This window comes from Ostrea edulis, chromosome 6 (genome assembly GCF_947568905.1).
Source record: "Ostrea edulis chromosome 6, xbOstEdul1.1, whole genome shotgun sequence".
Lineage (NCBI taxonomy): Eukaryota > Metazoa > Mollusca > Bivalvia > Ostreida > Ostreidae > Ostrea > Ostrea edulis.
Window position 1 is genome coordinate 16,823,941 of NC_079169.1, and position 16,108 is coordinate 16,840,048.

At 38.1% G+C, this 16,108-nt stretch overlaps 1 protein-coding gene across 1 annotated transcript in view; it reads right to left on the bottom strand.

Annotated features, from left to right (window-relative positions):
* LOC125683853 (peroxisomal acyl-coenzyme A oxidase 1-like) overlaps positions 1-14,400 on the bottom strand; it is a 21,025-nt gene extending 6,625 nt beyond the window's left edge. Inside the window, exons 1-7 of the mRNA XM_048925342.2 lie at positions 14,191-14,400; positions 10,903-11,065; positions 8,593-8,753; positions 8,076-8,183; positions 7,721-7,840; positions 2,519-2,634; positions 1,299-1,468 (exon numbers count right to left, since the gene is read on the bottom strand). Of these exons, the coding sequence (XP_048781299.2) occupies positions 1,299-1,468; positions 2,519-2,634; positions 7,721-7,840; positions 8,076-8,183; positions 8,593-8,753; positions 10,903-11,065; positions 14,191-14,317 (965 nt within the window). The 5' untranslated portion in view covers positions 14,318-14,400. The remainder of the gene's footprint in view (positions 1-1,298; positions 1,469-2,518; positions 2,635-7,720; positions 7,841-8,075; positions 8,184-8,592; positions 8,754-10,902; positions 11,066-14,190) is intronic.
* Between the last annotated feature and the right edge of the window lie 1,708 nt (positions 14,401-16,108).

Sequence of the window (16,108 nt, forward strand, 5' to 3'; positions counted from 1 at the left end):
ATGACGACAACAACTGTCAACTCTTGAAATAACTCATTCAATTCTTGAGTCAAAGTTAAACCAGTCCAAGAAAATTTCCACTCTTGAAATATCAACTCTTGAAAACAAGTGTCAACTCTTAAGATAATTCATTCAACTCTTGAGATAAATCATATTTCGTGACAAAGAAATGTAAACTTCATTTCCAATATATTACTTCCAATGGAGTTCTTTTCTTGAATAACAAATATATTCACAAAAACATGTTCATTTATATTTCTTAATCAATGTTTACAGCTATCTGACTTGACCATGAAAGAGCGCGGGAAATGGCGCTCGGCCCATTCGATCGAAGATTACATGTTTACACCCAGATTTAGTATTAAAATCTCAAAAAATGCGTCCAAAAGAAATATTTTGGTAAAATTGTACGAAATTAACACATTGGGTTTCAGATAATTATCTTGAGTTAATGCGTTGGCAAGAATATATCAGTTCTCTCAGGCAAGACGTTTTCTCCTTGTTGATAAATAGGATAGCGTGGCGCGTATGGATACAGAGAAATAGTGCAGAGTTTAATATTAAAATTCTAATTACACACAATTTCTGCTTGATAAATACAACAGATCACATACAAGGAAGACTTCTTCAATCTGACATAAAACAGAATTTATATATAACAGTTTAATAAAAATGGAACATAGTATCAATGTGAACTATTTTTTGATAGGCGATAAATCGGCTAATTAACATAATTTTCAGACATAAGAGGAGACAGCTGTTTACCCAGAATTCCTAGAGAAAAATAGACCATGTTTTCCCTGTCTATATGTGAAAATGCGAATGAATACAGAAGCAATGCAAATCGTTTCCTACAGTCCAATTCTGTTTTTCTAAGATCGTGGAATAAAATGTTGGCAAACGACAAATAATTTTGATCTTGTTTACAAACCTAAACACTAATTCGCGATTCCTTTTGATGTGTGGACTTTGTTTCATATCGAAGGGATAAAAATTGCGATTTCATAAATTCTTATTTAACTCGCTTATCGTAGAGGGTAAACATATGGATCCTATATCAATCTCAAAGTGAATTGTGACAGCTTTTACGTTGCATTAGCATATGTGACAACAAATTTCTTATATTAAAAATCAAAGTGATTTCGCAAATGGTAGTGATTAAAACAGGGCGCCATTGAAGCTGGGGTCTGACATACGAGGCTGACTTACGTCACCTCGAAAAATCAGTTTGATATCTCAACTTCTTTTGTGGTTGGTAAAACAAAGCATTACCCAGTGTTACTAATAAGTAAACCTACCCTGGTTTGACCTCTGTTTGTCGTCGGACTGCGCTGTACCGAATGGAAATTACACAGGCCTGTGCCAGGGCCCTGGAGGTGTCTGTCACAATGACTGCCCTAACCAATACCATGGAGCCATAAGCAATCTTAGCATTTTGGGGCTTCACAAAAGTCCCATCTTCCAGTACCTTTTCCATAAATAAAAGCTTGGTTCACAATAAGATCCTTTCCAATACATCAATTTCGAGATAAGAGCTCTTCTGTGAAGAAGGTGCATTTAGTGGAGCTTTTAATGCAGAAGTCATTCGGCAAACTTCAGCAGATTCCGGTATCCTACATCTAACCTCCGATGTATAATGTATTGATATGTAGCTATGCTTAACATTTGTAATGCGATCGTCTATTTACTCTCCTGGAAAAACTGACGCTTTGTTTAAGAAGGTAGTGATCAAAATGGCTTTTTTTTTTCAACGAATTTAGCGAGTTTGCCTTAGAAAACTGTCCTCTATTTTGAAAAAAAAAAAACATAATTCGCCAAGAGAAACAGCTACAAACATTGAGAGTGTCATACGTTAAAATGGACTGTATTTCGCTGTCAGTACTTCCAGTTGATCAGTGGTGTTAAACATGTTGTTATACGTCACTGTATACGTACTATGGCGAAAAACATCATACATCCGAGGTTAGATGGAATCGACTGAGGTGATCTGCACTTTTAATGATGAAGTGACACAGAGTGGACCTACTGTCAGCAAATAAGACGATAAAATGTATTAAATGCAGCTTCTCTTTCAGAATGTAAATGTCGGAAATACAAAATACTATCGAAAGAAATACTTTACTAAAGTGGAACATAAAAACAATGTCATATTTACAAATAATTTCCTGGAAATGATACATATGAGCAATGAAATAACGTGATATAATAAGAATTCTATGTATTTGATTACTCCCTGAGTACTTATCATTTACTTTTAAATAGTTTATGTAACAGTCAAATTTGGGTGATGAAACTGCATATGAGAAACTTATTGAGATGATTCACTTGTGCAAAGCTGAATATTTGTCCCACTCCCGCATGTAAACAAATTGTTTTGTGCCTTATTATGTACAAGAGTTCTCCAAAGGGAAATAACTCGGACATATCTCGAAACTGGCATATTGTTTTACAACATAGTTAAACGTAAATGTACATTTCAATGATAAAAGTTGTTTTCTTTTTTTGTAACTCTGTTTACCTTGGAATATCTCATCAGCATGTTATCTCTTGGAATTCTGACTTTGTTCAGTCTGAGGTAACCATTATCATTTGAGCCATATCCAAACTTGGGACCTATATCACCAACCTCCACACCTAAAAATATTGACAAGTCATACTAAAAGTATAACAATAACAGCCATAAAGAGGATAAGAAATGTGATCACTTTCTTTGAGCATGTGAAATTACTATGTGTTCATAATTTTAGAAACATGTAAATAGAATAGTGCATGTAATGCATGTGACCCCCCCCCCCCCCCCCCATTAAATAGTGATTTCAAGCTTAGAAACAAAAGACATAATATGGAACTTGAAAACAAATGGCAATAGCAGTCTATGCGAAAGTTTTTTGGACCACACAGGACATTCAGTCCTGTGTAATCAATGAACACACCGGACCAAACCAAATTTTGTCAGACCGAAAAACCTAATGTAAACAAGAGATGTTTGTAAAACACATATGCCCCCCATGGTGCAAAATTGAAAAGGGTTATACACACACATCATTTAATTGAGAGTAGAATCATCAATTCAAAATATTGAGCAGAAAATATTTTCCTATGTCAAGAGTGGATTGACCATGTGACCTAAAAATCAATAGGGGTCATCAACTCCTGAAGATGTACAAGTGTACCAAGTTTGATGTCTGTCAAGCAAAGGGTTCTCAAGATATTGTAGGGACAGTATATTCCTATGTCCAGTTTGACCCTTGACCTTTGGCCAGGTGACCTCAAATTCATTAGTAGTCATCTTCTCCTGATGATGTACCAGTGTACCAAGTTTGATGTCTGTCAAGCAAAGGGTTGTCAAGATATTGAAGGGACAGTATATTCCTATGTCCAGTTTGACCCTTGACCTTTGACCATGTGACCTCAAAATCAATAGGGGTCATCTTTTCCTGAAGATGTACCAGTGTACCAAGTTTGAAGTCTGTCAAGCAAAGGGTTCTCAAGATATTGACCGGACAGTATATTCCTATGTCCAGTTTGACCCTTGACCTTTAACCATGTGACCTCAAAATCAATAGGGGTCATCTTTTCCTGAAGATGTACCAGTGTACCAAGTTTGAAGTCTGTCAAGCAAAGGGTTCTCAAGATATTGACCGGACAGTATATTCCTATGTCCAGTTTGACCCTTGACCTTTGACCATGTGACCTCAAAATCAATATGGGTCATCTTCTTTTGAAGATATACCAGTGTTCCAAGTTTGATGTCTGTCAAGCAAAGGATTCTTGAGACATTCAGTGGTCAATATATTCCTATGTCCAGTTTGACCCTTGACCTTTGACCATGTGACCTCAAAATCAATAGGTGTCATCTTCTCCTGATGATGTACCAGCGTACCAAGTCTGATGTCTGTCAAGCAAAGGGTTCTCAAGATATTGAGCGGACAGTATATTCCTATGTCCAGAGTAGATTGACCCTTGACCTTTAACCTTTTGACCTAAAAAACAATAGGGGTCCTCTTCTTTTTATAACCAACCCACATATGAAATATCATTACAATCAAGTGAATGGTTCTCAAGATATTGAGCGGACAACTCATGGTCTACCACATGGGGTTAAGACCAGCAGTTTGACCTTGACCTTTGACCACGTGACCTGAAAATCCATAGGGATCATCTACTCTCTAAGGAAAGCCTCTGTATCAATTTTGGCTATTATCAAGCAAAGGGGTCAAAAGATATTGAGCGAACACATGGGCTTAAAACCAGAGGTTTGACCTTGACCTTTGACCATGTGACCTTAACGTCAATAGGGATCATCTACTCTTCAAGGGCAACCCTTGTATTAAGTTTGGTAGTTATCATGCATAGGGGTCAAAAGTTATTGAGTGGACAACACATGGTCTACCACATGGGGTAAAGACCAGCAGTTTGACCTTGACCTTTGACCTGAAAATCAATAAAGATCATCTACTCTCCAGGGGCAACCCCTGTACCAAGTTTGGTTGTTATCAAGCAAAGGGGTCGAAAGATATTGCGCGGACAACACATGGTCTACAGACCGACCGACCGACAGTTGCAAAACAATATGCCCCCTCTTTTTCAAATGGGGGCATAAAAAGTGAAACACGCGAAAATGCAAAACCAAGGAAATCTTATTTATTATACAAGTAATACTATACCAGGGATCCCTCCTGTATACTACTTTAGACGGTCCATGTGGTTTTAATAACATTCATTTACGTATTTGGATTTGTCTGATACTTTAACATTTAAATGACTCCGCATCAAAATAGTAGAGCTCAAAACCAGACACTGAGACATCGGACATTCCGGTTCGGTGTAAAAAATGATGTATCGGACCTGAGGCACTGCACATCGGTCAGGTCCAACGGTCCGATGTCTTTCGCATAGACTGCAATAGTATACATAGTTAATTAAACTGCAGAAGTAACTAGAACTGTCCTTTTAAGGACTAATACCCCCCCCCCACACACACACACTATATATATATAATGGATAAAAACAAGCTTCCTCTGATCAAACCAGAAGTTGTCTAATCAAATTGACATCTAGCATATTATTATTAATTTTTTTTTTTGGATTGAAAATGTTGCTTTTCAAAAACAAGAGGCCCAGGGGCCTTATAGGTCACCTGAGTATCATGTAACAACCTTCCAATGTTTGAATTAGGTTTGTGTTTAAATATAAGAATTTTACTTTTGGATGGAAGAAACATTGAATAGCTATGTGGTCAGCCCCGCCTTTGCACCAGAACCCCTGACCCAGGGGCCATAAATTTCAGTTTTGAAAGAAGCATCCTTGATCATCATTATCATACTATTAGTTTGTCTACTTAATAACCAGCAGCAGAGGAGAAGATTTTCAAAGAAATAAAATGCATTTTCACTATATGATCAATAGGGCCCCACCCTAATACCAGAACCCCTGATCCAGGGGCCATGAATTTCACAATTTTGAAAGAGGCATCCTTTCTCATCATAACCATGCTATTGGCTATTGGTTTGTCTACTTAATACCCAAGGACAGAGAAGAAGATTTTCAAAGAAATAATGCATTTTCACTATATGACTTATAGAGCACCACCCTAGCACCAGAACCCCTGATCCAGGGGCCATGAATTTCACAATTTTTAACAAGAGGTACTGTGAGCAATGCTCACTAAGAATACCCCCCGCTTACCCCAATCTCCCAAAGGGTGTTGGTAATAGGTATAAACTACCTCTTTTCTGAGTGTTGCTACTTCGATGTCCAGTGCACTTGACATCTGACCTTTTGACCCCAAAATCAATAGGGAACATCTTCATTCCATGGGTAGTCCAAATGTATGATATGGTGACTGTAGGTGGAAAGGATAACGCTTTAGAGCCCGGAAACCATATTGCTACTTCAATGTCCAGTGCGCTTGACCTTTGACCTTTCGACCCCAAAATCGATAGGGAACATCTTCATCCCATGGGTAGTCCATATGTATGATATGGTGACTGTAGGTGGAAAGGATAACACTTTAGAGCCCGGAAACCATATTGCTACTTCGATGTCCAGTGCACTTGACCTTTGACCTTTTGACCCCAAAATCGATAGGGAACATTTTCATCCCATGGGTAGTCCATATATATGATATGGTGACGGTAGGTGGAAAGAATAATGCTTTAGAGACCAGAAACCATTGCGTCTACAGACGGACAGACAGACGGACAACCTGATTCCAGTATACCCCCCCACAACTTGTTGCGGGGGGTATAAAGAGGCATCCTTGCTCATCATTACCATGCTATCAGTTTGTCTACTTAATACCCAGAGACAGAGACGAAGATTTTCAAAGAATTTCTACATTTTCACTATATGACCAATAGAGCCCCACCCTAACACAAGAACCCCTGCCCTAGGGGCCATGAATTTCACAATTTTGGTAGAGGGCTCAACGCTCATTATAATTATGCCCACAGTTTGGCTTCTTGATGTCCAGGAGTAAAGAAGAAGATTTTTTAAAATTACACTCATTTTGATGGTTTTTGCCCCACCCCTCAGGCCCCAGGGGGGCAGGGACCACGAATTTCACAATTTTTGTTCCCCTCCACCCACAGATGCTATATGCCAAAATTGGTTGAAATTGGTTCAGGGGTTTCAGTGAAGAAGCTGAAAATGTTCAAATGTTAACGCACGACGACGGACAAAAACAGATAGCAATAGGTCACCTGAATGAATTCAGGTGACCTAAAAATCAATGAATCAATCAAATATTAAAATATTTCCGGTGATGCTCAATATGAATACTATTCTAATGATTTATATCATTTCTCTTCATTCGGTACATGGTTTAAAAATTGAGTGTACAAATTTTCAGAAAAATCCATAGAGTAGTTTCTTAGAACATGCACGGACAAAATCATGTCTACAGACAGATAGACAGACCGACATAATGATTCCAATATATACCCCCCCTCCCCGCAACTTCATATCTCCCTCTCAAACATCATACTTCACCCCTTCAGCAGCCTCGTGTATTTTTCATAAATTTTACATCTAGGTAGACGTAGTTTATTGTGATGTCATTGTGATGTCACAATAAGCTATCATATTTTGTATGGCACAAAGGGAATTTGTTTAAATCTCTGATACACAGTTAAATCGCCTGATTTTGGTTGATACAAAAACAAGCAAGTAAATCAGCATTCAAGAAAAATAGAAATATAAAAACTGGTTATCATATTACTGTATTTCGTTGTTTGTACCTTCTAATTAATACGCTGACGGTGCGGTGTTACCGTTAGGGCGATCTCAGCTACATACAATGTATAGATGAGAGGACTCCAATTTTAAATTCAAATACATTTTTGTAGTCTTGCTTTGTTTTGGTATAATAAACAATTTATTGCATGGATGTTCGGAAGATATGAAGATGTATTCACCCAAGAAATATCATATTCCCCTGAGCCTGAGGGGAATATGATTTTTCTTGGGTGAATTACATCTTCATATCTCCCTCACTATCATGTAATACATTTATATCAGCGTTACTCAGTAGTATGCAATGTATGACATCACACTGTGACATCATAGTCAGTTATGTCACATATAACCAATATATAGTTGAATAGATTCACAACATATGAAAAAACAGATTATGCATTTTATTACCTCATTTGAAAGAAAACCCCTCTTTTAAGCCTAATGTATGTGTATCTGTTATTTAGAAGTGTATCCTACAAACCTGGCAGAGGTTGGTGTGTTTCGAGGTCCCGAATGGGCACCATAAACATGTGAATACCACAATTCTTTCCTTGTGTGTATAGCTGGGCCATGACCAGGCAATGATTGGTGGACTTTCCCACTGAAAATAGTGTATCACATCATTGGTTAGACATCAAGCAACACACCATTTTGAATTATGGGTAGGTAGAAAAAATGTTTTATTATTGAAATATGTATTAATAAATTTGTTGGATCATATTTTATTAAATTCAAAGTCCATATTATCTATAAAAAAAAAATATGGCTATTTTTAACTTGATTGACTTTTCCCACTGAGCCGACATTCTCTCTAACAGATTATATTGTATACACACAATTTCCTGGCCAGTACTTCATGGAGGTAATGGTGGGTGAGTTCAGGACAAATTCTTTGGTCTTTGGATCGTATGTTGAGGTTGTCTCTAACCCTCTGATGAATGTGCCTGCAAGCAATCACAAGTCACTATCAAGTAGAAAGAGTATCAGAAAAAAGGACAAGAGTTGTCACATGACAGAATAGCTCACAGGGAAGCGTGAACCTACTTACCTCATCCTTCTTGATTCAAAACATTATATAGAGCTGAGGTTGAAGATTTTGAAAAGTAGGTCAAATTTCAAGGTCAAGAGTCTTGATACAAATTGAAAAGCCTGGTCATGAGGCATCTACTTGCAAAATATCAAAGCTCTATCCCCCTTGGTTCAAAAGAAATAGCCAAGGTTAAAGTTTTTGAAAAGTAGGTCAAATCCTACATCAAGAGTCTTGATATCAATGAAACTCTCTCTCTCTCTCTCTCTCTCTCTCTCTCTGAATGAACGACAATCAAAATGTTTAGATTCTATGTAATGCCTTACCATGCCCCATTTCTGTCTGAGCATATGTTCCAATCATTTTCAGACTTTCAGCTAGTGGCAGCCATCTTTCTTTCTGTTCTTTTGTTGCTTGTTTTTCTATGGTGGGAATAAACATAGCTGTGTGTAGGCCAATTGGACTGTTCTCATGTGGGGTTGCTGCTCTGTAGAAAATAAAATATAATGGTGGAAACATATGTAATATAAAACTACTGCTTACCATTTTCTTTACATGTCAATTATTCTAAATGTCTTTCATGATGTATGCTTGAAGTCAAAAGCTGTGACACTGTCAATTGCAATTCCAAAACGAGGCCACAGTGACCTACTTTTGGGAGCTACATCACCCTCCCCCACAAGATGCATTAACTGACCAAGTTTGACAGTCCTAGGCCTCACAGCTTACATACAGTCCTAGGCCTCACAGCTAACAGACAGCCCTAGGCCTCACAGCTTACAGACAGTCCTAGGCCTCACAGCTTACAGACAGCCCTAGGCCTCACAGCTTACAGACAGTCCTAGGCCTCACAGCTAACAGACAGTCCTAGGCCTCACAGCTAACAGACAGTCCTAGACCTCACAGCTAACAGACAGTCCTAGGCCTCACAGCTTACAGACAGTCCTAGGCCTCACAGCTAACAGACAGTCCTTGGCCTCACAGCTAACAGACAGTCCTAGACCTCACAGCTAACAGACAGTCCTAACTTCACAGCTTACAGACAGTCCTAGGCCTCACAGCTAACAGACAGCCCTAGGCCTCACAGCTAACAGACAGTCCTACGCCTCACAGCTAACAGACAGTCCTAGGCCTCACAGCTAATAGACAGTCCTAGGCCTCACAGCTAACAGACAGTCCTAGGCCTCACAGCTAACAGACAGTCCTAGGCCTCACAGCTAACAGACAGTCCTAGGCCTCACAGCTAACAGACAGTCCTAGGCCTCACAGCTAACAGACAGTCCTAGGCCTCACAGCTAACAGACAGCCCTAGGCCTCACAGCTAACAGACAGTCCTAGGCCTCACAGCTAACAGACAGTCCTAGGCCTCACAGCTAATAGACATTCCTAGGCCTCACAGCTAACAGACAGTCCTAGGCCTCACAGCTAACAGTCAGCCCTAGGCCTCACAGCTAACAGACAGCCCTAGGCCTCACAGCTAACAGACAGCCCTAGGCCTCACAGCTAACAGACAGTCCTACGCCTCATAGCTAACAGACAGTCCTAGGCCTCACAGCTAACAGACAGTCCTAGGCCTCACAGCTAATAGACAGCCCTAGGCCTCACAGCTAACAGACAGTCCTAGGCCTCACAGCTAACAGACAGCCCTAGGCCTCACAGCTAACAGACAGTCCTAGGCCTCACAGCTAACAGACAGTCCTAGGACTCACAGCTAATAGACATTCCTAGGCCTCACAGCTAGCAGACAGTCCTAGGCCTCACAGCTAACAGACAGCCCTAGGCCTCACAGCTAACAGACAGTCCTAGGCCTCACAGCTAACAGACAGTCCTAGGCCTCACAGCTATTAGACATTCCTAGGGCTCACAGCTATTAGACATTCCTCGGCCTCACAGCTAACAGACAGTCCTAGGCCTCACAGCTAACAGGCAGTCCTAGACCTCACAGCTAACAGACAGCCCTAGGCCTCACAGCTTACAGACAGTCCTAGGCCTCACAGCTAACAGACAGTCCCAGGCCTCATAGCTAACAGACAGCCCTAGGCCTCACAGCTAACAGACAGTCCTTGGCCTCACAGCTAACAGACAGTCCTAGGCCTCACAGCTAATAGACATTCCTAGTCCTCACAGCTAACAGACAGTCCTAGGCCTCACAGCTAACAGACAGTCCTAGGCCTCACAGCTAACAGGCAGTCATAGGCCTCACAGCTAACAGGCAGTCATAGGCCTCACAGCTAACAGACAGACGGGTAATCTTAAAGACGGGCGTATATCAAGACAGAGACTAATCAAATCATACAATCTAATTTACACCTGCCGGACTACAGAATTTGACCATTTCTGCATGTTTTGCCACATTTCACAATGCTAAATAGATACTGCATAAATTCAAAATCAAACATGTATCTACAAAATTGTGTATTTTCACATCTTATAAACCTTTACTTCTATCTACATGCATCTGCTCCAAATGAAATTGCAATCTACAAACATATATTGTAATGCAATCCAATTACATGTTTAAAGATAATGATGTAATTAAAAGCATTCTCTACATTCACAGGTGTTGATTTTTTTTATTTCTTTTCACATTATTTTTTGATTTTAAGTTTCCAACAAAGAGAAAATTTAAAACTTACTCTTGATAGTAGAACCTTTCAGCAGGTTCGGTGAGAGCAAACTCTTTAAGCTGTTTGTTAATGTGAATATTTTTCCACAAAGATGTCTCATACTGTTCCTCTCGAGTTTGAAATGCCCAAGGCTTAGCCCTCCTTAAGACCGGGTCTTTTATAGCCAAGTTGTCTGTAGAAAAAAAAAGAGATGTTTTCAACATGAACATGATTACTTGTTATTTTTTTTATACATGTATGAATGACAAATTAAGCTCAAACACATGCCCCAGTAAATGTACTATCTGTGAACATCGAACATTTGAGTGTTCCGAGTATTAGTTATAAGTATCACTTGTCCCTCAGGCCTTATCAGTCACCTGAGTATTAGTTATAAGTATCACTAGTCTCACAGGCCTTATCAGTCACCTGAGTATTAGTTATAAGTATCACTAGTCCCACAGGCCTTATCAGTTACCTGAGTATTAGTTATAAGTATCACTAGTCTCACAGGCCTTATCAGTCACCTGAGTATTAGTTATAAGTATCACTAGTCCCACAGGCCTTATCAGTTACCTGAGTATTAGTTATAAGTATCACTAGTCCCACAGGCCTTATCAGTCACCAGAGTATTAGTTATAAGTATATTAGTCCCACAGGCCTTATCAGTCACCAGAGTATTAGTTATAAGTATCACTAGTCCCACAGGCCTTATCAGTCACCTGAGTAGTAGTTATAAGATCATCATCCACTGTACTGTACAATCTCAGATCCTCCACACTGACCACTATACTGAATAACCCCTACTCCAGATTGATAGAAATAGATATCATGCTTGACATCTATATTTTTATGCATTTTCAGTTGTAAATTACTAAGTATTCAGTGTTTTTCATGCAGGAATTGTTACTTTATTTAGACAATTTCCCCTCACAAATATTCCCAAACTTTCCAAATGAGATTAAGTGATTAAAGCTTTATTTCAACTTTATAAAAAGGTTTTTCATTTTGTCATAGAATGAATTTAATTGTTGCAATATGATCTGATTTGCATCAGTTTACACTTTAAAATCCGTGAAACAAAATATTTCAGATATATCTTTGTTTTGCACTATATCATTCAATCATCATGCAGATATTGATATATATTTTTTTATCCCGGTGTATTGAGTACGTCTTGTTGACATCAAGAAAACAATCTGTATTGGACAGGTTTCATTCTAATGATTTTCTATTTAATAGAAGGCCTAAAGCTGCAATGTAAATTAAGAAATAATACTAATAACAAGCATTCTATAAGTATTTTTTTGCGTAATATTCTGCATGAGCCCTCCCAATAACTTTAATTGTTACAGTATGATTGATTTTTGCATTTTCCTAAATTCTAATATTCAAAACATGTCAAGGATCATCTCCAAACAAGGATATTTTTATAGTCGCATAAAACAACTCTTCATTCGTATCCCCAGCCTTGAGTTCTACTGCTATGTAGGCACAACCTCACCGAGTCGTCCTCCAGTATTCTGTACAATGGAGCATCTAAAGACCGGCATTTTTTGCTTCTGTCTGTGTTTCTGTTAATATGTGATATCTAGATCTCTTGTGTGTTTTAAATAAAAAATCACATATTTTTGGACAATCTGGGGGATGAAAGGTGAAGATTACGAACAGTGATCAATCTCATAACTCCTATAAAGGTGAAGATAATGAACAGTGATCAATCTCATAACTCCTATAAGCAATACAAAATAGAGTAGGGCAAACACGGACTCTCGGATATACCAGAGGTGGGATCAGGTGCCTAGGAGGACGTTCTAATACCAAATATTAAAAGCATTTTGATCTCTTGTAACATACAGATGTAGATGCAGTGAATTAGATAAAGTGGTATACATTGAATTATATAGATCTCACACCATAAAAAAAAAATACAGGGAACTAGACATTGATATTCTGTACGTTCCGTGATAATGCCGACACCAATTTGGGGTTTTTCCAGGGACGGGTTGTTACTGTTCTTATCCGTAGAAAAATCAGCGTTTACGTGTCTGCATTGTGATAAGACAGTGTTGACACCAGCATTACAATGTCATAGAACCCAAAGATGCCGGATATCCGTTGATCACCCCGGATGGCTAGAATTTTGCATCTGACATCAACCATCTCCTGATCTGTGAATGTGAAAGGGGCTTAACAGGCGATATGTATAATCGGGTTAAACAGGTTGGGAACACTTCCCGGCCATCAGAGAGATATATCTGATCTGTCCCAATATTTCTCAAAGGACTACTGTTCTGTAGCTATTTAACAGGTTGGGAACACTTCCCCTATAGCAAGATATTCTTGCTAAAACGTGATTATCCCTCTCTAGCGAGAGAAAATATATCTCGTACAACCGAGAAAAACACCCGTGGAGTACATCTCTTCGTGTTTCATGTGAAAAGAAGAAAAAGTGCTAAAATGTCTGATACTTCTGCAAATATATTAATCAAACCAAAAACGCTCACGGTGTGCATTGGATTTCAGACTGCTTCCTTCTCACTAGTGTTGAAAAATCGGGAAAAATTTCATACTGGATAATCAGTCATAATCGGAGGAACTGTAACAATCAATGATGGATATAATTGGTATAAATTTACATGTAGTTGATAAATGTTTATTATTTTGGGGGTTATTTCTATTTAGTTTTATGAATATGTGCAGCATACACACTAGGTGGTGTTACTGAATTCCCACTTTTTAATGCGGTGTCCACTCTGACTATCCCCACACGTCTCAATATAAAAGCGGGAATAACAGTCAGATGAATCTTGGAGTAGATATTAATTAGTGTACAGGCGACAATCGATTATGAAAAATAGAATCGAAATTGAAGAGCCAAAAACGATTGACAATCAACTGCCGGCGACAATCGTTTCCTTACTACCTCTTAAGCAGCTACTTTGATATGAAATTTCTGACTCTGTTGTCAATTTTATAGAGACAATTCGCGTCATGTTGAGTGTATGTCGCACTTATTCAACATTGCACAGAATTTGCCATTATTTTAAATAAAGGCGCAGAAACACCCGTTTATCATTTTATGATAATGTGAGGCTATGGGGGATTTCCCAATCCCATCCCCACATAGGTTAACCTATAGCCTAAGCCATGAAGATGTAGACTTGGTAATACCCAACTCTGTGTTTCATTTATTTGAAGTTGCATTTACTTACCCTAGGCCTAGTTAGAATTGCAATTACTGACAGTTATCGACAGGTTCAAAGTCCAACCTACCACTGATCATTACAATACATATATTGTAAACGTTACACTTACGTATATAACGCCTCCTTCTCACTTTTTCGGGACCTCTGTAAATAAAATTTGTGAGATTTTCAACGTCAAAAGTGGCATTCCTTCTTTCTCTTGCAAGATCCGAATTTACTCCTTCTATTGCCGCCATTTTAAGACCGGTACTAGGTAAATCGTACAAAAAAGAGGTCTCAAATTAGAACGTGTACGTGAGATCGCTCGTTGACCAGTACATGTACAAGTGTTATCGGGAGTTCAAATCAGCACGCTATTTTTTGGTTCTGGTTCATTATTCAGAATGAGGGAGCAAAGTCTGTACCGCTCATCGAAGTAGATCACTAGTACCCCAAGGGTTATGAAAAACTTTTTTACTGTTCTGTATATCTTTAAGCTAAATTCTAGTATTAAGCAGCAGTATAAAATAAGATGTGTTCTATTAAAACGCAAATACCCCCTACCCCACCCCTCTCACCAAAAGTGACCAGACTGAGGGACCGTTTTTTATATTTCAGACTTTAGTATTATCATTAACAATATTGTGACCAACTAGGCTTACCCTTTGAAAAAAAAAATACAGCACTTAATATTTAAAGATTGGGTGTACAGAAAAAAGCTTCAAATTTAGCCATTAAATATGAACTAGGAACATTCCCCATCTGCTTTAAAGCTCTCCTCTCTATGTTCAAATTTTACAAAAGACTAAAAAGCTATGATGATGAAAATGGCATTAAAAATCCAATACTACTCGCTGCTAAACAGGAAGATGATAACCTTTATAATACTGGCATATAGGGAGAAATTGGCAGGGACAATTAAATAATAAAGTTAAGAAATAAGCTAAATCTTTCATTATTAAGGTATTGATAATTTAAGCACTTGAGGAATTACTATATTGATAATATTAACATGCAACTGCAAAATACTGAATTCTCTAAAAGTGAAAAAATGCTTTTTTACAGTAAAATTAGAAAGAACTATGAATTACAAGACTATCTGAAATTTTCAATTGCGAAAGTAGTACGCTCTAAATTAACAAAACTAAGAATATCTGCCCACCCTTTAGAAATTGAACCTAGTAGATATTCAAAACATGTAGGCTATTCCAAAAGAATGTCGTTTTGTCAGTTTTGTAAAACTACTGTTGAAGATGAGTTACATTTTTGATATGACTGCTTCATGTATAAAGATATAACAAAGAAATATTACCCTTTGAACAATTCAGATGATGATATATCAAAGGAAAACCATTGTAAAGTACTATGCAACCCTGCCAATGTAGTTCATGCTAGAAGGTTGTGCTGTGTGAATTTTTTTCATGAATGTCTTGAATTGCACACCAAAAGTAGAGTGCTATAACTACATTTAATTTATGCAATACTAAATTGCATACATAGTCTAATATCTCAGGTACATATCAAATATATACTTGTATTTACATATATGTAAATGAACTGTTAGTAATTAGTTTATTGTCATTATATATCTCATATTGTGTAACATGATTGCATGCCAACATGCTTGGTGAATCAATAAATAAATTGAATTGAATTGAATATTGGGGGATTGGGACTGGTGCATTCAATTGTACCATTAAAAAAAACTATCCTATTTTCTAAGAATGCAAAAAAAAAAAGAATTGCTGTCGTTTATCAGATGTGTAATAAAAAGTGTGTCCTATGTAAGAACAGATATAACGGATGCAAGTCAGCAAACTACTGTAGCGGTCAGCCGGGTTCAACTCGTTGGTAGAGCACCTGACTAGAGATTCAGAGGGCCCGGGTTCGAATCCCGGTCGATCTGGTCCGTTGCATTTTCTCCCTTCCTGTTACACTAGAAAACTACGAAAGACGATTAGTATCATATTAAAAAATAAATTCACCTTCCACTATCTCGTAACTACGAGATAATTATCTCGAAATTACGAGAAAAGATCTAATTGCGA